At 40.2% G+C, this 24,009-nt stretch overlaps 1 protein-coding gene across 1 annotated transcript in view; it reads right to left on the bottom strand.

Moving 5' to 3' along the window:
- LOC128686269 (uncharacterized) overlaps nt 1-24,009 on the bottom strand; it is a 632,744-nt gene that overhangs the window by 185,983 nt on the left and 422,752 nt on the right. The window contains exon 3 of the mRNA XM_053773110.2: nt 21,890-22,048. Coding sequence (XP_053629085.2) covers nt 21,890-22,048 — 159 coding nt within the window. The remainder of the gene's footprint in view (nt 1-21,889; nt 22,049-24,009) is intronic.

The raw sequence follows: 24,009 nt of genomic DNA, 5'->3' as shown, positions 1-24,009 counted from the left end.
TGGAATATATGATAACAATATGCAAGAAAGCTGAGGAGAGGTTTGTACCCAAGGGTAACAGAAATGACGAGAAAGCCAGGATGAGCCCTTGGTTCACCCAAGGGTGTAGAGAATGGAAGAAGTATAGAAGGCAAAGGACCCAGAAGAATAAGGAGAACAGTCGTAGAGCCAGAAATGAATATGCACAGGTAAGAAGGGAGGCCCAACGACAATATGAAAATGACACAGCAGCGAAAGCCGAATCTGACCGGAAGCTGTTGTACAGCCACATAGCCACATCAGGAGGAAAACAACAGTCAATGACCAGGAAATCAGGCTGAGGAAGGAAGGAGGGAAGATCACAAGAAATGACCGTGAAGTATGTGACGAGATGGCGCTAGGGCCAGATAACATCTCTTCATGGGTTCTGAGAGAGGGAGAGAGGAAGTAGAGGAGCTATGTGTACCACTAACAACAATTTTCAACACATCTATCGCAACAGGGCGACTACCTGAGATATGAAAGTCAGCAAGTGTAGTCTTAATTTTTAAGAAAGGAGACAGACACGAAGCATTAAACTACAGACCATTGTCACTAACATGTATAGTATGCAAAGTCATGGAGAAGATTATAAGGAAAAGAGTGGTGCAGCACATAGAAAGGAACGAGCTTATCAAAGACAGCCAGCAAGGGTTCAGGGATAGGAAATCCTGTGTCACAAACCTACTGGAGTTCTATGACAGGGTGACAGCAGCAAGACAAGAGAGAGAGTGCTGTAGGTAGATTGCATTATCTTGGACTGTAAGAAGGCGTTTGACACAGTTCCACAAAAGAGATTAGTGCAAAAGCTGAAGAACCAGGCAGGGATAACAGGGAAGGCACAACAATGGATCAGGGAATACCTATCAGGAAGACAACAACGAGTCATGGTACGTGGCGAGGTGTCAGAGTGGGATCCTGTAACGAGCGGGGTGCCACATGGGTCAGTCTTTTAAGACAGATGATGTTTCTGGTATTAGTGAACGACATGACAGAAGGAATAGACTCCGAAGTGTCCCTGTTTGCAGATGATGTGAAGTTGATAAGAAGAATTAAATCGGATGAGGACAAGGCAGAACTACAAAGGGATCTGGACAGGCTGCAGGCCTAGTCCAGAAACTGGCTCTTGGAGTTCAGCACCACAAAGTGCAAAGTCATAAAGATTGGGGAAGGGCAAAGAAGACCACAGACGGAATACAGTCTAGGGAGCCAGAGACTGCAACCCTCACTCAAGGAAAAGAATCTTTTGGTGAGTATAACACCGGGACCATCTCCTGAGGCGCACATCAACCAAATAACTGCTGCAGCGTATGGGCGCCTAGCAAACCTAAGATGAGAATTCCGACATCTAATAAGAAATCGTTCAGTACACTGTACACTGTGTATGTTAGGCCCATACTGAAGTATGCAGCACCAGTTTGGAACCCACATCTAGCCAAGCACGTAAGGAAACTAAAGAAAGTACGAAAATTTACAACAAGACTAGTCTCGGAGCTAAGGGGTATGTCCTACGAGAAGAGGTTAAGAAAAATCGACCTGACGACACTGGAAAACAGGAGAGATAGGGGGAGGGGGATCTGATAACGACATATAAAATACTGAGAGGAATCGACAAGGTGGACAGACAGGATGTTCCAGAGATGGGACACAGTAACAAGGGGTCACAGTTGGAAGTTGAAGACTCAGATGAATCACTGGGATGTTAGGAAGTAATTTTTTCAGTCACAGAGCTGTCAGGAAGTGGAATAGTTTGGGAAGTGATGTAATGGAGGCAGGATTCATACATAGCTTTAAGAAGAGGTATGATCAAGCTCATGGAGCAGGAAGAGCGACCTAGTAGCGGCCAGTGAAGAGGTGGGGCCAGGAGTTGTGACTCGACCCCTGCAATCACAACTAGGTGAGTACACACACGCATATACAAGAGGTATAGTGTCTAATCGACATATGCCTAGGACAAAATGGTAACTAACATACACACGCACACACACACACACACAAGGGCCAGGAGCTTGGACTCGACCCCTGCAACCTCAACTAGGTGAGTACACATACACACACACACACACACACACACACACACACACACACACACATATATATATATATATATATATATATATATATATATATATATATGTATATATATATATATATATATATATATATATATATATATATATATATATATATATATATATATATATATATATATATATATATATATATATATATATATATATATATATATATATATATATATATATATATATATATATATATATATATATATATATATATATATATACATACATACATACATACATACATACATACATACATACATACATACATACATACATACATACATACATTACAAAGAATTACTTCAATTGGGTTCACCAACTAACGTTTCGTCGAGGCTTCGTTGTGGTTTACTTGCCTTGTGTTTTTAATTGCTTGATTTGTTTCCCCCTTGATTTACTTTTTCTTTCTTTGTTTTTTCATTATATTGTCTTTCCTTTTTTTCTTTGCGTGTTCTGTGCTTTTTTATGTGCTTGTATATTCCTTGCTTACCTTGTCTACACTTTTCTTTGCCCTTTGTCTTTTCTGTAATTTCTTTCATCTTCTGCCTTTCGTGTTTTCACAATTTGTTTCTCGTTCTTGTTGTGTATTTTGCTGTCATGACTTGTGTTTGAATCTGTGTTTTTAAGTGTCATTTTTGTGTGTGTATGTGTGTGTGTGTGTGTGTGTGTGTACTCACCTATTTGTACTCACCTATTTGTGGTTGCAGGGCTCGAGTCTTAGCTCCTGGCCCCGCCTCTTCACCGGTTGCTACTAGGCCCTCTCTCTCCCCGCTCCATGAACTTTATCAAACCTCGTCTTAAAACTGTGTATGGTTCCTGCCTCCACTACGTCATTTTCTAGGCTATTCCACTGCCTTACAACTCTTTGACTGAAGAAATACTTCCTAATATCTCTCTGACTCATTTGTGTCTTCAACTTCCAATTGTGCCCTCTTGTTTCTGTGTCCCCTCCCTGGAACATCCTGTCCTTGTCCACCTTGTCTATTCCACGCAGTATTTTATATGTCGTTATCATGTCTCCCCTGACCCTCCTGTCCTCCAGTGTCGTCAGGCCGATTTCCCTTAATCTTTCTTCATAGGACATTCCCCTTAGCTCTGGAACTAACCTTGTCGCAAACCTTTGTACTTTCTCTAGTTTCTTGACGTGCTTTATCAAGTGCGGGTTCCAAACAGGTGCTGCATACTCCAGTATGGGCCTGACATACACGGTGTACAGTGTCTTGAACGATTCCTTACTAAGGTATCGGAATGCTGTTCTCAGGTTTGCCAGGCGCCCATATGCTGCAGCAGTTATCTGATTGATGTGTGCTTCCGGAGACATGCTCGGTGTTATACTCACCCCAAGATCTTTCTCCTTGAGTGAGGTTTGCAGTCTTTGGCCACCTAGCCTATACTCTGTCTGTGGTCTTCTGTGCCCTTCCCCTATCTTCATGCATTTGGCAGGATTAAATTCGAGAAGCCATTTGCTGGACCAGGTGTCCAGTCTGTCCAGGTCTCTTTGAAGTCCTGCCTGGTCCTCATCAGATTTAATTCTCCTCATTAACTTCACATCATCTGCAAACAGGGACACTTCTGAGTCTAACCCTTCCATCATGTCGTTCACATATACCAAAAATAGCACTGGTCCTAGGACCGACCCCTGTGGGACCCCCCTCGTCACAGGTGCCCACTGTGATACATCATTACGTACCATGACTCGTTGTTGCCTCCCTGTCAGGTATTCTCTGATCCATTGCAGTGCCCTTCCTGTTATATGCGCCTGATGCTCTAGCTTCTGCACTAATCTCTTGTGCGGAACTGTGTCAAAGGCCTTCTTGCAGTCCAAGAAGATGCAATCAACCCACCCCTCTCTCTCGTGTCTTACTTCTGTTATTTTATCATAAAACTCCAGAAGGTTTGTGACACAGGATTTGCCTTCCGTGAATCCGTGCTGGTTGGCATTTATACTCTTGTTCCGTTCCAGGTGCTCCACCACTCTCCTCCTGATAATCTTTCCATAATTTTGCAAACTATACACGTCAATGACACAGGTCTATAGTTTAGTGCCTCTTTTCTGTCTCCTTTTTTAAAAATGGGAACTACATTTGCCGTCTTCCATACCTCAGGTAGTTGCCCAGTTTCCAGGGACGTGTTGAAGATTGTGGTAAGTGGCACGCACAACATATCTGCTCCCTCTCTAAGGACCCACGGGGAGATGTTGTCCGGTCCCATTGCCTTTGAGGTATCGATGTCCCTTAGCAGTTTCTTCACCTCCTCCTCATCTGTATGTATGTCGTCCAACACTTGTTGGTGTATTCCTTGCTGGTGTCCCCATCTGGTCTGTCCCCCCAGAGTCCTTCCTGTCTCTACTTTAAATACTTCCTTAAATCTCGTGTTGAGCTCCTCACATACCTCTTGATCGTTTCTTGTGAGTTCTCCACCTTCTTTCCTCAGCCTTATCACCTGGTCCTTGACTGTTGTCTTCCTCCTAATGTGGCTATACAGCAGTTTCGGGTCAGATTTGACTTTCGATGCTATGTCGTTTTCATACTGTCGCTGGGCCTCCCTCCTTATCTGTGCATACTCGTTTCTGGCTCTTCTACTAATCTCCTTGTTTTCCTGGGTCCTATGCCTCCTGTACCTTTTCCATTCTCTGTTGCACTTAGTTTTTGCCTCCCTACACCTTCGGGTAAACCAAGGACTCGTTTTGGTCTTCCTATTATTTCTGTTTCCCTTGGGAACAAAACTTTCCTCTGCCTCCTTGCACTTTGTTGCCACATATTCCATCATCTCGTTTACTGATTTTCCTACCATTTCTCTGTCCCACTGAACCTCCTGCAGGAAGTTTCTCATACCTGTGTAGTCCCCCCTTTTATAGTTTGGCCTGTCCCCTTCAGTTCCTGTTACCTTCTCCACTTGTAACTCTACTATATAATCAAAACTCAGAACCACGTGATCGCTAGCTCCAAGGGGCCTCTCGTAAGTGATGTCCTCAATGTCTGAACTGCTCAGGGTGAACACAAGATCCAGTCTTGCTGGCTCATCCTCCCCTCTCTCTCTGGTTGTGTCCCTGACATGTTGATGCTTGAGGTTTTCAAGTACCACATCCATCATCTTGGCTCTCCATGTTTCGGGACCCCCATGTGGCTCCAGGTTTTCCCAGTCGATCTCCCTGTGGTTGAAATCGCCCATTACCAGTAACTTTGCTCTGCTCGAGTGAGCTCTTCTTGCCACCTCAGCCAGTGTGTCCACCATCACCCTATTGTTTTCTTCGTACTCCTCTCTTGGCCTCCTGCAGTTCTGTGGTGGGTTATACATCACTCCAATGACTACTTTATGTTCTCCGGACTGAATTGTACCTACAATGTAGTCTCTTTTTCCAATCATATCCATGCCTTCCATTTCCTCAAATCCCCATCGGTGTTTTATGAGCAGTGCAACCCCTCCTCCCCCTCTTCTCCTTCTATCTTTCCTCAGGATCTGATATCCCGTTGGGAAGATTGTGTCTGTTATTGTCTCAGCGAGTTTTGTTTCTATGACTGCTATGATGTCTGGGGATTTTTCACTGATTCTTTCGTTCCACTCCTCATGTTTATTCGTTATTCCATCCGCGTTTGTGTACCAAACTTTCAGTTTCTTTTCTATCATTGTGGTCATGCAAGAATATTGGGGTTGGGGGAGCGAGAGCCTTGGTGGGGGCCTATATGGGGCTGTGGTGTAGGTGGGGTTTGTGATGATGGGGGTGGGGTCAGAATGCCCATAAGGGACAGCTGTTGGGGTGAGGTTTGTGATATGGGGGTTGGTGGCAGAGGGAACAGTGAGTGGGTTGTAGTATAGGTTGCTCAGTTGCGTTGGGAATGTCGCGGTTGGAGTCTTTTGGTGGGAGATTCTGTGAGGTGTGTTTGCCCTTCCTCCTGTGTCTAGGTCCTGCTCATTTTCGTCATTGCCTCTCGTTCCTCCTCGCGTCTCTGTACCCTCTCTTTTAGTGTAGTCCTTTCTTCTTGTGTTCTGTCGCGGTCGAGGTATACTCTCTGGTACCCCTGTTTGTCCCTCAGTCTTGCTTTCTCTTGCAGAATCCTGGTTCGAACTGATTCTTCCTTGAAAGTTACTCTGATAGGCCGTATCCTTCCACTCGCAAACCACCCAATTCTCTGAAAATTTGTCACCTGGGTCATATCGCCCTCACCTATTGTTTTCATGATGCCTTCAATCATTTTTTTCTCCTCCTGTTTTATTTCCTCAAAGTTGTCCCCCTTGGCTTCTTGGAGCCCGTACACAAAAACTGACCTCGCCCTTTCCTCCTCCCACTGAGTCTCCATCTGCTTCCTCTGAGGCATTTTATTTCCTTCCATTGACATGTTCTTGCCTTCAGTCCCTGTCATATCTGAAACTTCTATTCTCAGTGAACTGTCTTTCATGACCAGCTGTCCCTTGCTACTGCAGTTGGCTGTTAGAATCTCTGCATATAGCATACCTTCATTGTCTTCGGACCTGTCATTTGATCTTAATGTGCTCCTCGTCTTTTCCCTGGCCCCACGTGGGTCTGATAGGGCCTTCGTGTACTGCATGTCTCCGTTGTTGCTTACCGTCCCCTTGTCTGCGCCTGACATTGAATTTCCTGATGTCACATCTGAATTGTCATTTGTCTCTCTAATCTGTTTCAGGCTTTGCAGTTTCTCTTCAAAGCACTGTATCCTAGCTTCTGCTGCTAAGACCTGTACTTCCCACTTCCTGCACTCTTCAGCTATCCGCTCCTCCATTTTCTTACCAAGCTCTACTATCTTCCTTCCCCACTCTTCCTCCCTCTTTTGGAGCTCTAACTCACAGTCTTTCCTCCCTGGTTAGTCTACCAGATCTCTGGTTTTCCGTCCTCTAGGGCCACCCATTTTTTTTTTTTTTTTTTTTTACCACAGACAAAAGGCTAGGGGAGGGAGAGGGTGCGAGGGGGAGAGAGAAAGGGTAGAAAGAGGGAGAGTGTGTGTGTGTGTGTGAGTGTGTGTGTGTGTGTGTGTGTGTGTGTGTGTGTGTGTGTGTGTGTGTGTGTGTGTGTGTGTGTGTGTGTGTGTGTGTGTGTGTGTGTGTGTGTACTCACCTAATTGTGCTCACTTAATTGTGGTTGCAGGGGTCGAGACACAGCTCCTGGCCCCGCCTCTTTACTGATTGCTACTAGGTCCTCTCTTTCTCTGCCTCCAGAGCTTTGTCATACCTCGTCTTAAAGCTATGTATGGTTCCTGCCTCCACTACATCACTTGTTAGGCTATTCCACTTCCTATCGACTCTATGACTGAAGAAATACTTTCTAACATCCCTCTGACTCGTCTGAGTCTTCAGCTCCCAATTGTGACCCCTTGTTTCTATGTCCTCTCTCTGGAACAACCTGTCTCTGTCTACCTTGTCTATTCCACGCAGTATTTTGTATGTCGTAATCATGTCTCCCCTGACCCGCCTGTCCTCCAATGTCGTCAGTCAGTGTGTGTGTGTGTCTGTTTTGGCCCAGTCACTCAGTGGTTGGACATGGAACAAACTGCAAGACAAATCATTTCTGTGGTAACTTACTGCACAATCAGCCTAACAGATTAATATATGCGGTGGAACACTTTCATTTTTTCACAAATAGACGATTATATTTTCGGATGTTTTTCTTTATTAGCGCTTCTCTCATTTTAGTTGCTTAGTTCATTATTGCTTTGTTCGTGTTCGCTTTTTGGGATATAATATCTAGTTAGGCACGCTGAGGATTTTCGGCTGAATTTCATCTTTTTGCCAGATTTCCAAAATTTTAATTCTGTTAAAAAAAACTCGTTAAATGAAAAATGTTCAGTATAATAAATTAAATGATTATCAAAACATTACCAAGATGGTAGTGATAATAAAGGCGGAATAAAGACAATGGCTTCAATAAAAATATAAATATTTAAAGGTGTAATCCGTTTGTTGAGTTCTGTCACTGCGGAGTCATGTTAAATAGCTTCCGTGTTTCTGTTCAGATCTGACAAGTACGGACTACTTAATGTGCAAAGAACCTTTAGCGAATGGTCAACTGAGGTAAGACTGCAATACATGGTCAAGACACTTGACATCATCGGCTGCAATACTTGGTCATAATTATCACTGGACATCTGTGATAGCAATACTTGGTCATAACACTGGACATCTGTGAATGCAATACTTGGTCATAACACTGGACATCTGTGACTGCAATACTTGGTCATAACACTGGACATCTGTAGCTGCAATACTTGGTCATAACGCTGGACGTTTGTTAGTGCAATACTTGGTCATAACACTTGACATCTGTGACTGCAATACTTGGTCATAACACTGGACATATGTAACTGCAATACTTGGTCATAACGCTGAACGTTTGTTAGTGCAATACTTGGTCATAACACTTGACATCTGTTACTGCAATACTTGGTCATAACACTGGACATCTGTAACTGCAATACTTGGTCATAACACTGGACATCTGGAACAGCAATACTTGGTCATAACACTGGACATCTGTGACTGCAATACTTGGTCAAGACACTTGACATCATCGGCGGCAATTCTTGGTCATAACACTGGACATCTGTGACTGAAATACATGGTCAAGGCACTTGACATCATCGGCTGCAATACTTGGTCATAGCACTGGACATCTGTGACTGCAATACTTGGTCATAACACTGGACATCTGTGACTGCAATACTTGTTCATAACACTGGACATCTGTAACTGCAATACTTGGTCATAACACTGGACGTCTGTGACTGCAATGCTTGATAATAACACTGGACATCTGTGACTGCAATACTTGGTCATAACACTGGACATCTGTGACTGCAATACTTGGTCATAACACTGGACATCTGTAGCTGCAATACTTGGTCATAACACTGGACGTCTGTGACTGCAATGCTTGATAATAACACTGGACATCTGTGACTGCAATATTTGGTCATAACACTGGACATCTGTGACTGCAATACTTGGTCATAACACTGGACATCTGTGTGGCAATACTTGGTCATAACACTGGACATCTGTAACTGCAATACTTGGTGATAACACTGGACGTCTGTTACTGCAATACTTGGTCATAAAGTCACACTAACAGAGGAGGAGCAGAACGGCTATATATAGGCAGGAAGAGGTAGAGGTAGTAGTAGTGGTAGTAGTAGTAGTAGTAGTAGTACAAGAATTGTATATAATACCGACAGGATGAAATGACACATGCACAACACCCGGGCATCCCCACCGTAGACGTTTCGCCATCCAGCCAGCCACTGGATGGCGAAACGTCCACAACAAAGACAACCAGATGCCGCACATGTGTCTAATTGCATCAGTAGAAGTAGTAGAAGAAGAAGAGGTAGTAGTAGTGGTAGTGGTAGAAGTGGGAAATAAGGAAGACGAGCCAGTCAAATACAAAGGAAGGGGAGCACTGCAAGAGAGCTAGAAACCCACAGAGGGAGAGCAAGCGCACCGAGGTGCGTGAAAGGGGAAGTGGTGAAATAAAATAAAGAAGGAACAGAAACAGGAGACAGGAGAGAGAAAGACAACCCAGAGGAGAAAAGGAGGAAAGGGGAAGAGGAAGAAGAAAAAGAAGAAGAAGAAAAAAATGAGGATTCAGGTTAAGTCACGGGTGTTCTGAAGTTTGGAGCATTTTACAATGTAGTGGGAGAGGAAGGCATCTACAGAGACGAAGCCAGGGCTAAGGTTCATACAAGGAAAGTTGTGTATAAGAGAGGATTCAACTAAACGGCGACTGTTCGAGTTGGAAGTAGGGAAGACAGTTTTAGCAGAAGACCAGTCAATAGGATGGCTATGATCTCTGACGTGACAGAAAAGAGCATTGTTAGTGTCGGCAAGCCTAACACTATTTTTGTGCTCCTTAAGTCTGTCAGAAAGAGATCGACCAGTTTCTCCAAAGTATTGAAGAGGACAGGAGGAGCAAGAAATAGAGTAGACACCAGGAACATCTGTAGAGGGAGGAGAGGTATGAACGAGATTAGTGCGAAGAGTGTTAGTCTGGCGGAAGGTAAGCTTGATGTCTAAGGGACGGAGAGAATTGTTGAGATTAGAAAGACCGGAAATGTAGGGAAGGCAGAGGATAGAAGAGTTCCCATGAGTAGAGAGTTTGGGAGAGAAGAAATTGCGTTTAGCACGTGAGAGGGCAGAGTCTATGAAATGGGAAGGGTAGCCAAGACGGGAGAACGAATTATAAAGAGTGGAAATTTCTGCTGGAAGGAACTGAGGATCACAGATGCGGAGGGCACGGAGAAAGAGGGAGATAAGAACACTTTTCTTGACAGGGGAAGCATGATAGGAAAAGTAGTGAATGTACATGCCACTGTGCATAGGTTTACGGTAAACGGAAAAGGAAAAACCTGTATCTGAGCGGTGGACATGGACATCAAGGAAAGGAAGTAAGGAATTAGATTCCCATTCAGCATGTGTCATTTCATCCTGTCGGTATTATATACAATTCTTGTACTACTACTACTACTACTACTACCACTACTACTACCTCTACCTCTTCCTGCCTATATATAGCCGTTCTGCTCCTCCTCTGTTAGTGTGACTTTGTCAATGGTCCAAGTCGGACCGAAACGTCGTCGTAAGCTTCTGTCTTTTATGTGCGGGTTATTTGTGTATTGTTCCAGTCACGGTATTGTGCCTTTTTGTTATTTATTTATTCTTGGTCATAACACTGGACGTCTGTGACTGCAATACTTGGTCATAACACTGGACATCTGTGACTGCAATACTTGGTCATAACACTGGACATCTGTAACTGCAATACTTGGACATAACACTGGACATTTGTGACTGCAATACTTGGTCATAACACTGGACATCTGTAGCTGCAATACTTGGTCATAACACTGGACATCTGTGACTGCAATACTTGGTCCTAACACTGGACATCTGTAGCTGCAATACTTGGTCATAACACTGGACATCTGTAGCTGCAATATTTGGTCGTAACACTGGACATCTATGACTGCAATACTTGGTAAAGACACTTGACATCATCGGCTGCAATACTTGGTCAGAACACTGGACATCTGTGACTGCAATACTTGGTCATAACACTGGACATCTGTAACTGCAATACTTGGTGATAACACTGGACGTCTGTTACTGCAATACTTGGTCATAACACTGGACGTCTGTGACTGCAATACTTGGTCATAACACTGGACATCTGTGACTGCAATACTTGATAATAACACTGGACATGTGTGACTGCAATATTTGGTCATAACACTGGACATCTGTTACTGCAATACTTGGTCATAACACTGGACATCTGTGACTGCAATACTTGGTCATAACACTGGACATCTGTAACTGCAATACTTGGTGATAACACTGGACGTCTGTTACTGCAATACTTGGTCATAACACTGGACGTCTGTGACTGCAATACTTGGTCATAACACTGGACATCTGTGACTGCAATACTTGGTCATAATACTGAACATCTCTAACTGCAATACTTGGACATAACACTGGACATTTGTGACTGCAATACTTGGTCAAGACACTTGACATCATCGGCTGCAATACTTGGTCATAACACTGGACATCTGTGACTGCAATACTTGGTCATAACACTGGACATCTGTGACTGCAATACTTGATAATAACACTGGACATCTGTGACTGCAATATTTGGTCATAACACTGGACATCTGTGACTGCAATATTTGATAATAACACTGGACATCTGTGACTGCAATACTTGGTCATAACACTGGACATCTGTGACTGCAATACTTGGTCATAACACTGGACATCTGTAACTGCAATACTTGGTCATAACACTGGATGTCTGTGACTGCAATACTTGGTCATAACACTGGGCATCTGTAACTGCAATACTTGGTAATAACACTGGACGTCTGTTACTGCAATACTTGGTCATAACACTGGACATCTGTAACTGCAATACTTGGTAATAACACTGGACGTCTGTTACTGCAATACTTGGTCATAACACTGGATGTCTGTGACTGCAATACTTGGTCATAACACTGGGCATCTGTGACTGCAATACTTGGTCATAACACTGGACATCTGTAACTGCAATACTTGGTGATAACACTGGACGTCTGTTACTGCAATACTTGGTCATAACACTGGACGTCTGTGACTGCAATACTTGGTCATAACACTGGGCATCTGTGACTGCAATACTTGGTCATAACACTGGACATCTGTAACTGCAATACTTGGACATAACACTGGACATTTGTGACTGCAATACTTGGTCATAACACTGGACATCTGTAGCTGCAATACTTGGTCATAACACTGGACATCTGTAGCTGCAATACTTGGTCATAACACTGGACATCTGTGACTGCAATATTTGGTCATAACACTGGACATCTATGACTGCAATACTTGGTCAAGACACTTGACATCTGTGACTGCATTGCTTGGTCATAACACTGGACATCTGTGACTGCAATATTTGGCCATAACACTGGACATCTATGACTGCAATACTTGGTCAAGACACTTCACATCTGTGACTGCAATACTTGGTCATAACACTGGATATCTGTGACTGCAATACTTGGTCATAACACTGGACGTCAGTTACTGCAATACTTGGTCATAACACTGGACATCTGTAGCTGCAATACTTGGTCATAACACTGGACATCTGTGACTGCAATACTTGGTCATAACACTGGACATCTGTGACTGCAATACTTGGTCAAGACACTTGACATCATCGGCTGCAATACTTGGTCATAATTATCACTGGACATCTGTGACTGCAATACTTGGTCATAACACTGGACATCTGTGACTGCAATACTTGGTCATAACACTGGACATCTGTGACTGCAATACTTGGTCATAACACTGGACATCTGTGACTGCAATACTTGGTCATAACACTGGACATCTGTGACTGCAATACTTGGTCATAACACTGGACATTTGTGACTGCAATATTTGGTCGTAACACTGGACATCTATGACTGCAATACTTGGTCAAGACACTTGACATCATCGGCTGCAATACTTGGTCATAACACTGGACATCAGTTACTGCAATACTTGGTCATAACACTGGACGTCAGTTACTGCAATACTTGGTCATAACACTGGACATCAGTTACTGCAATACTTGGTCATAACACTGGACGTCAGTTACTGCAATACTTGGTCATAACACTGGACATCAGTTACTGCAATACTTGGTCATAACACTGGACCTCAGTTACTGCAATACTTGGTCATAACACTGGACATCTTCAGCTGCAATACTTGATCATAACACTGGACGTCAGTTACTACAATACTTGGAGATTATTGGTGTTCTTCGCCACTTCAAAAAATCAGAAAATAGCAGAAAATTGGAAGGGTCATATAAATTCTCCTCTTGAAAATCGGCCGTATTACATAGCTGTTGCGCACAGCTTGCATATATAACTTTTCGCAAATCTACCTACAGCAGATGATCCCTGTTAGCAGATTTGGTTATGGAACAAGAGTTAATGAATCCCATGAGAATGATACGATTAACACATGATATCCCAACGGATTTGTTGACTTGTGTCTACTCCGGCAATTGCTGAATTTAATGGTGCCTTCGATCTGCTCATTTAGTCAAGCATAAAAAATATTTAACAAAAATACTCAAGGTTTGGAACATTCATCGCCTGAGGATTTTGAGTCATGACACAAGCAATTTGCTTCTTTTTGTGCTTTGGGTCTATTACTTAATTTAGCACAATAGAGGAGGTAGATCATGGTAATGAATATGATATTGTGTACATGGACTTCAGTAAGGCTTTCGATAAATTTCCACATCAGAGGCTATTGAGGAAACTTAAGGCACACGGAATAGGAGGAGAAATTTTTTCCTGGGTAGAGGCATGGTTGACAAATAGGCAGCAGAGAGTTTGCATAAATGGGAAGAAATCAGAATGGGGGCACGTCACAAGCGGTGTTCCTCAGGGGTCAGTGTTGGGCCCCTTGTTGTTCACAATTTACATCAACGACATAGATGAGGGAATAAATAGCGACATAAGCAAATTTGCTGATGACACCAAAATAGGCCGTCCAATTCATTCTAATGAGGACACTAGAGCACTCTTATGTGGGTGCGTCTTAGGTGGGTGCGTCTTAGGTAGGTACGTCTTAGGTGGGTACGTCTTAGGTGGGTACGTCTTAGGTTGATGCATTTTTGGTAGGTTCGGTTTCAGTGAGTGCATTTTAGGTGAAAATATATTTGGTGGGTATATTTTTAGTGGGTGCCTTTTTTAGTGGGAGTATTTTGGGCTAGTGCGTTTTTCTCGTTATTTCGGGGCAATCAGCTGATTCGCTCGCCATGACTTGAGAATTTTATCTTTCTCTCTCAAGTCTTAAATTCTTTATGTTAATCTCATACTATCTTATTACCTCTGGTTTTATATATATATATATATATATATATATATATATATATATATATATATATATATATATATATATATATATATATATATATATATATATATATATATATATATATATATATATATATATATATATATATATATATGTGTGTGTGTGTGTGTGTGTGTGTGTGTGTGTGTGTGTGTGTGATTTTTCACATTTTCAAGAAATAGTAAAAATAATAGGAAAAGAGAAGATTTATAAGGCACATGGCGTGTAGTGAAGATTTAGTAGGTCACATGTCAAGTAAATTTTATGAGTGACATGTCAAGCATAGTTTAAATTCCTCACAAATTCTATTTATTATAAATGAATCAATTTTATGTAACTCTGAACTTATATTCATATTGATATCAGCGCTATTTTGTTATTAAACATTATTTGATTATATTTCACCTAACTAAGTACCTACTTGATAAAATTCTCTCGGTATTTTGAAAATAAATTTTGAGATTTAAATCTCTCACATGAATAAACAGATCATTAGACTCGTGTCCAGTTTTAATTCAATATTAATGTTGATGTAACATTATTTCAAGGCTTTTCCAGTTTGACAGATATAAACATTACTGCAGTCATTTTTAAAGGGCATCTTACAGACACAACAACCAGCACTTTAGGGAAAACTCTTAATCAAATCATATTTTTACTCTATCATGTGTGAGATTATATCTCGGTCTTATAAGTTTTCTCTTGTCCTATTTTTTTAATATTCCTTGATAATGTGAGATATCATAAAAGCGCTTCGAATTCCATTATTTATTTACTGCAGTCATTTTTCATATTGTGATATCATGTTTACTGTCATCATAAATACACACACACACACACACACACACACACACACACACACACACACACACACACACACACACACATATATATATATATATATATATATATATATATATATATATATATATATATATATATATATATATATATATATATATATATATATATATATATATATGATTGCTGGAGTTATTCCCTTTAAAAATTTGAGGTACAGGAGAGGTGAGGAAATGAGTTGTTTGGTAAGTGAGGAAGGTGGTGAGGAAGGTGAGGTGTGTGTGGCAAGTGAGGAAGGTGGTGAGGAAGGTAAGGTGTGTGTGGCAAGTGAGTCAGGTGAGTCAGGTAAGGTGTGTGTGGCAAGTGAGGAAGGTGAGTCAGGTGAGGAGAGGGGCCGCCCACCTGGCCCGTCACCTTTAAGACCAACTCTGTCCGTCACTCCCCCAGCAACTAGATGTTTATTACACCTGACATTACCTGTGACATTATCTGACATACACTTGACATTACCTGACACAACTGACATCACCTAATACATGTTACAGTACCTGACATTATCAGACACACGTAACACAGAGAATGTCACAACCATTCATGAAAGTAACAAATAGATTAAGAAATATATACAGAAGAAAAGAGAAAATTCTTCTAGAGGGTAATAAGAATTTATCGATCGCCTGGACAATCAGGTCATTAAATAGACTATAAGTAGAAGTAAGTTTAGGTACAGGTACATAAATACAATTATACCTATTATCATAAACAGTAACATGTGTAAGTTTCCTTCGATAACCCAAAAAGTCAAAGTGACTGCTTTCCACGGAGGTCCTAGTAATATCTTATTACTGGAATGTGGTAACTCAGTTCTCAGATGAGGAACTGGAACAGCAAATGATAAACTGAATAAAGGTAATAGATGAGAAAGTGCCCCTGAAACCAGCGTATCAACGAGACGTTAAACAAAACAATAAAAAAACTGAAAACGGCTTCGAAAAACGATGGATTCACAAACCGAAAAATATTTCATGAGAGGTAATCTCACGAAGAAATAAACAAACAAACTAATAAAGGAACCAGATAAGGTCAAAATAAAGCAGATTGAGAGGACGATTACTAAATAATGTCAAGTTAAAACATAACTACTCGCTGTAGAGAAGTGTTAGAAGGTAAATATTCAAGGGTAGAGAAGGAGGTGGAAGAAAACATCTCGGCACAAAGGAAGAAAATTACTAATAATGTTTAGAAAAACAATAAAAGCGGCAGAATTATAAGCCACATCACAATTCCGAAACCCAAGTTACAGAAATACAAAATAGGAAGAAAAAATAAATAATTACAAATACTAACAAAAACACACGGAAGAGAATAATGAGGGATTACTTAATATAATAAAAAATCTATTACTTAAAATTTGAGCATCAAATATACTGGGTGATTTATTTGGTTGGAGAAGAGGAAGTGAAGTTAGCCTAGGCCTGTCTGTGTCTGTGACTGTGTCTGTGTCTGTGTCTGTGTCTGTGTCTGTGACTGTGTCTGTGACTGTGTCTGTGTCTGTGTCTGTGACTGTGTCTGTGTCTGTGTCTGTGTCTGTGACTGTGTCTGTGACTGTGTCTGTGTCTGTGACTGTGTCTGTGACTGTATCTGTGTCTGTGTCTGTGACTGTATCTGTGTCTGTGGTTGTGACTGTGCATGTGACTGTGTCTGTGACTGTATCTGTGTCTGTGTCTGTGACTGTATCTGTGTCTGTGTTTGTGACTGTGTCTGTGATTGTGTCTGTGAATGTATCTGTGTCTGTGTCTGTCTAACAAACTTTACTGCCAAAATACAACAAAAATTTTGTCAAGAAAATGGAAAACAATGAGAGCAACAACTTTCTGGACATTATAAACTGTTGGCCTTTAATCCAAAAAAAATTTGCAATGTAAATCAAATCAACACAATTCAGAATTTCATATCAGATCAACACTATTGCCTATTGAATAACAAATCCACTAAGCCACTACGACAAAGTCGCAGAAATATTCAGGAAACATAAGAACTGACAGCATTATGCATTTCGATTTGAATGAACTTTTCGATGGAGTTCCCAGTGAAAGCTTTATCTGAGCTCTATGAAACATACGTTGAAAGTTTTAACCAATGTGACAAATAACAAGTTTTTTTTTTCTTTTATGTTGAAGAGGCCATTCAAGGAGAGTCGTAACTTTGCCTTGATCAGTGACAAGTCTGGATGTACACAAGGAGAACGAGAACTTTGTAGGCTGAAGAGAATCTAAAACAGTTGAATATTAATTATGCAAGCTGGAAACGCTTGCATAATTAATGTCCAAATTAAACAACATTCTTATGAAATAAACATTATCACGAAGTCAACAACGTCTTCACGAAGTATCATCTTCACTAACAAAACATCATCTCTGAGAATAAAACGTCTTGCTTTTGCGAGAAAACATCATTTTCACGAACAAAAACATCATCTTCATCGAACTAAACATCAGCTTTAAGAACTAAACATTATTCTCACGAACTAAACATGATCTTCACGAATAAAATATCTTCATAAAGAAAAACATCATCTTCACAGACAAAACATCATCTTTGCGAGCAAAACATCGTCATGACGAACAAAACATCAATTTCAAGAACAAAACTACAACTTCACGAAGAAAATATCAACTTCACGAACAAAGCATCATCTTCACGAATTAAACATTATCTTGACGAACATATATCGTCTTCACGAACAAAATACCAACTTCAGGAACAAAACATCTTCACGAACTAAACTCCATCTTCACGAACTAAACATTTTTTTCACGAACTAAAAATTAACTTCACGAACCTAACATCGTCTTCACGAAGTGAACCACCAAACATCGTCACGCGAGGGGCAAATACATACGACCAACTCCTGAGCAAGTTCACCAACACCTATACTAATTTAACAACTGCGTGAGTTTGTAAACACGTGCACGACTTCACAAATACCTGTAGAACCCGAAAGCAATGTATTTGTTGAACTAAGATTTTTATCAGCAGAACAGTTAATTAAGGCTTTACTGTAAGGCATTCCGGTATTGGTTTTCTTGTCCAAACATGTCTGTGTTCAGATATGTCTGCCAAAAATTCAGTGCTGGTGTTGTGATATGTTTGTTAACAAAACAAACAAGTGATACTACTGTTCTATATATGTTAATAAACGCGTGTGATTCTGTTGTTACATGCTTGTCTAAAAGAACAAACCTGAGCTGGTGTTTTGACTTATATTTTCTTAATAAAACAAGCACATGAATGCTAAGAAAACAGGCAAGTGATGCCGGTGTTTTCTTATGCGTTGTGCTTGTAAAACAAACACGCAATGATGAGGTTTTGTCGTGTTAGATATTAAACCAAACATCTGAGGTTTATGTTAAATTTTATATCACACAAAAAAATGTTCTGATATGTTCACAAATGATCATCAACATCTGCATCAATGAATTACTAGATACAATTACCTTATCTATAATTTATATATATATATATATATATATATATATATATATATATATATATATATATATATATATATATATATATATATATATATATATATATATATATATATATATATATATATGTATATATATATATATATATATATATATATATATATATATATATATATATATATATATATATATATATATGTATATATATATATATATATATATATATATATATATATATATATATATATATATATATATATATATACATATATATACACATATATATATAATTGTGAACAGCTGTCTATAAATTATATTGAGAAATTAAATGCAAGACTCAATAGCAGGGTAATTTTTCCACAGCTTCCTGAATGTCCTCTAACATCCTCTTGAAAAACCAATTTTGGAATACAAGTTTTGGCGTGGAAGTTATGAAGGATGTTTAAGATGCGTCTGCACTCAGATCACCAGCAGTTCCTCAAGACTTTTCCAATAACTTACTCGTAAATTGACGAAGCTGACGAGTTCGTAGAGAATCTCTGAGTGGTATTTATTAGGCACTCTGGTTAATATAAACAGTCTGGTTAATATAAACAGTCTGGTTGATATAAACAGTCTGGTTAATATAAACAGTCTGGTTAATATAAACAGTCTGGTTGATATAAACAGTCTGGTTGATATAAACAGTCTGGTTAATATAAACAGTCTGGTTGATATAAACAGTCTGGTTGCTATAAACAATCTGGTTGATATAAACAGTCTGGTTGTTATAAACAATCTGGTTGTTATAAACAGTCTGGTTGATATAAACAGTCTGGTTGTTATAAACAATCTGGTTGATATAAACAGTCTGGTTGTTATAAACAGTCTGGTTGATTTAAACAGTCTGGTTGATATAAACAGTCTGGTTGCTATAAACAATCTGGTTGATATAAACAGTCTGGTTGTTATAAACAGTCTGGTTGTTATAAACAGTCTGGTTGATATAAACAGTCTGGTTGTTATAAACAGTCTGGTTGTCATAAACAGTCTGGTTATTATAAACAGTCTGGTTAATATAAATAGTCTGGTTAATATAAACTTGTTTGTTAATAAAATAATAGAGTCTGGTTCACAATACACAAATAATCCGCACATAAAAGAGAGAAGCTTACGACGACGTTTCGGTCCAACTTGGACCATTGACAAAGTCACACATGTAACTTTGTCGGGTTATTTGTGTATCGTTCCAGTCACGGTATTGTGCCTTTTTGCTATTTAGAGTCTGGTTGACATAATCTGTCTGGGTAATGTAAACTCTCTTTTTAATTTAAATAGTCTGGTTAATATAAAATCTGGTTAATATAAAGTCTGGTTAATATGAACTAAATTTAAAGGTTCAAATAGTTTTGTTTAATTTAAATATCATGTCTAATATCAACAGTTGGTTAACGTAAACTGGATAATGCAAACTGCCTGGTTAATATCAACTGTCTGGTTAATATATTGTAAACTGCCTGGTAAATATAAACTGTCTGATTATAAACTGTCTGGTTAATATAAACTGTCTGGTTATAAACTGTCTGGTTAATATAAACTGTCTGGTTATAAACTGTCTGGTTAATATAAACTGTCTGGTTATAAACTGCCTGGTTAATATAAACTGTCTGGTTAATATAAATTGTCTGGTTATAAACTGTCTGGGTAATATAAACTGTCTGGTTATAAACTGTCTGGTTATAAACTGTCTGGTTAATATAAACTGTCTGGTTATAAACTGTCTGGTTAATATAAACTGTCTGGTTATAAACTGTCTGGTTAATATAAGCTGTCTGGTTATAAACTATCTGGTTAATATAAACTGGCTGGTTAATATAAGCTGTCTGGTTATAAACTGTCTGGTTAATATAAACTGTCTGGTTATAAACTGTCTGGTTAATATAAGCTGTCTGGTTATAAACTGTCTGGTTAATATAAACTGGCTGGTTAATATAAGCTGTCTGGTTATAAACTGTCTGGTTAATATAAACTGGCTGGTTAATATAAGCTGTCTGGTTATAAACTGTCTGGTTAATATAAGCTGTCTGGTTATAAACTGTCTGGTTAATATAAACTGGCTGGTTAATATAAACTGGCTGGTTAATATAAGCTGTCTGGTTATAAACTGTCTGGTTAATATAAGCTGTCTGGTTATAAACTGTCTGGTTAATATAAACTGGCTGGTTAATATAAACTGTCTGGTTATAAACTGTCTGGTTAATATAAACTGCCTCGTTCATAAAACGGTGAAAAAAATGAAGATCCGTGTTAAGGTATAAGATCACAGTAATTACAACTTCCTTCACGTTAACAAGTTGTTACTGTAGTGTTGAGGAGAAATTCTTCAGGCTTTCTTTTTAATAATATGACCCTTAGCAGCCCCTTGATCGTGAACACAGAGCACTAGCTGAGTGCCAAGCATACCCAGTTAACATGGACACCACCTCCTTTCTCCACGTGAACACAGAACACCACTCCCTTAGAGCCCAGAGGCGGCAGGAAGACTCAGATTTAGCAGGTCGAGTTTGGTTATATCTCCACGTGAACACAAAATTCTCTGAACGGCAGGAACACTCAGATACAAGGTGTCGACCTTTTCCCCGTGGGTCCATCAGAACGAAAACTGGAATAATAAGTTTATAGCAGTCCGTAGTAAAGGGCAGGATTTGGTAATGTGAAACACTGTAGATGAGACATACACAGACCTCTGAGTTATGGCGTCATCCAGTAAGCCAGCACCTCAGCTCTAGCAGAAGCAGCAGCAGGTGCCAGGAGCAGCAGTAGAAACAGCAGGAGTAGAAAGTAGAGCGTCAGTAGAAGGAACAGTAGTAGAAAAAACAGAACTAGCAGCAACGTTAGAAAAGGAAATAATTCATGATAAGCGCTAAACCCATGTGAGTTATTCAGCTCCAGACGCGCTTCCTATTTGTACTCACCTACATCCAAGAAGAAGAAGAAGAAGAAGAAATATTGTAAACAAAAGCAACAAGAACAGTGACAACTCTGGCGACGTGGTCGCGAGGCTGGAACATATATATCACCTGGAAAACTTACTGGAAGGAGATAGTGGCTGTTCCTGAGTCGCTGTAGAGCACCACTGGCGGGTGCAGCCTCTCGTCCTCCCCACAGATCCTGAGGGAGTTGAGGCCTCCGTCAGCGTTGCCTTCAGCCACACTCCTCCCGTCAGAGATCTCCACGAAGCCTCCTCGACACCTGTGAAGAGACAAACACCTGTTGAAGGAAGATATTGGTATAGCCTTGTAGCACCTCCACCTGCTGATGTAAGGCGCTAGTATCAGCTAGTAGCACCTACACCTGCACCTGTTGATGAAGAGTACTAGTATCTGCTGGTATAAGGTGCTAGTATCACTTTTTACCACCTGTCTGGATAAAGTACATGCTAGTGTAAGGTACTAGTAACACCTTGTAGTACCTCTACCTGCTGGTGTAAGGTGCTATTATTAGTAATAGTGAGTCTAACCTTATCCTGGAAATTACTGATCTGTAATCTAATAATCACATAATAATAATAATAATAATAATAATAATAATAATAATAATAATAATAATAATAATAATAATAATAATAATAATAATAATAATAATAATAATAATCTTTCTTTTTCTTTTAACAAAGCGGCCGTATCCCACCGAGGTAGGGTGGCCCAAAAAGAAAAACGAAAGTTTCTCTTTTTAACGGCAGGAGATGAAACATTCCCCCGATGAAAAGCAGGGGCGCCACGAGTACACTGAGAGACAACACAATAAGTGTCCAGGGCCCAAGACTGTTCAACTGCCTCCCAGCATTCATAAGGGGGATTACCAATAGACCCCTGGCTGTCTTCAAGAAGGCACTGGACAGGCGCCTAAAGTCAGTACCTGACCAACCGGGCTGTGGTTCATACGTCAGCTTGAGTGCGGCCAACAGTAACAGCCTGGTTGATCAGACCCTGATCCACCATGAGGCCTGGCCTCAGACCGGGCCGCTGGGGCGTTGACCCCCGAAACCCTCTCCAGGTAAACTCCAGGAGAAGGGGGTTACTAGCCCATTACTCCTGGCATGTTATTCGTCTCTTACGACACGCATGGCTTACGGAGGAAGAATTCTCTTCCACTTCCCCATGGAGTACATGCTAGTAGCACCTCCACCTGCTGATGTAGGGCGCTAGTATAGGCCTGTAGCACCTCCATCTGCTGATGTAGGGCGCTAGTATAGGCCTGTAGCACCTCCATCTGCTGATGTAGGGAGTTAGTATCAGCCTGTAGCACCTCCATCTACTTTCTACTTTTATTCTTTTATTATATCTCTGTTATTGGATATATTTTAAATGCAAGTATCATATTCAGTAAAGACAACAGTTTCTTATTCTGATAATTCATTTAATCATTCTCTCTCTCTCTCTCTCTCTCTCTCTCTCTCTCTCTCTCTCTCTCTCTCTCTCTCTCTCTCTCTCTCTCTCAGCTAGTGTGTCAGATCAACACACACACACACACACACACACACACACACACACACACACACACACACTCAACACGACTCACTCATTGGCCGCAGCTGTGCTGAGAATTCCCAGAAAAACATTTGTACCTCCGAGGCAATCACTGAGTCGCTTTTGTTACTCTTGATTGCTATAGATTTATTCGATAGTTAAGAGCCAGAGTATTGGGTGGAGACTATCGCACAATGTCTCTTCTCAGCTAGGAGACTATCGTATATAAAGTCACTGGACGACATAATATAAACAATCTTGCTAATATAAATTGGTTAATGTAAACATTTTGGTAGTATGAAGAGTCAGTGTATATAGTTGGAGTAATATAAACAATCGGGTTAATATAAACAGCCTGGTAAATATAAACAGTCTGGTTAATAAAACAGTCTGGTTAATATGAAAAGTCTAGTTAATACAGTTAAATATAAAAAGTCACGTGAAATATAAGCAGTTTTATTTACGTTAAGACATACCAGGTACTCGGGGTGGTAACGATGGAGTATCTAAACGCGCAATATTTGATGGCGGGTGAAGGAAAGACACCAAGAATCAAACACGGACGAACACTGGACATCCAGACATACCACAGCGACGTGAAGGTAATACTTGAGATTATTAATGAAAACAGTTGAGTGAAAGTAAATGTTATGGTCGTACCGACAGCACGTGGCGAAAGACACT

Source organism: Cherax quadricarinatus, chromosome 17 (genome assembly GCF_038502225.1).
Source record: "Cherax quadricarinatus isolate ZL_2023a chromosome 17, ASM3850222v1, whole genome shotgun sequence".
Taxonomy (NCBI): Eukaryota; Metazoa; Arthropoda; class Malacostraca; order Decapoda; family Parastacidae; genus Cherax; species Cherax quadricarinatus.
Note: the sequence above shows the minus strand (reverse complement) of the source record. Positions and strands in the feature narration are given on the sequence as shown.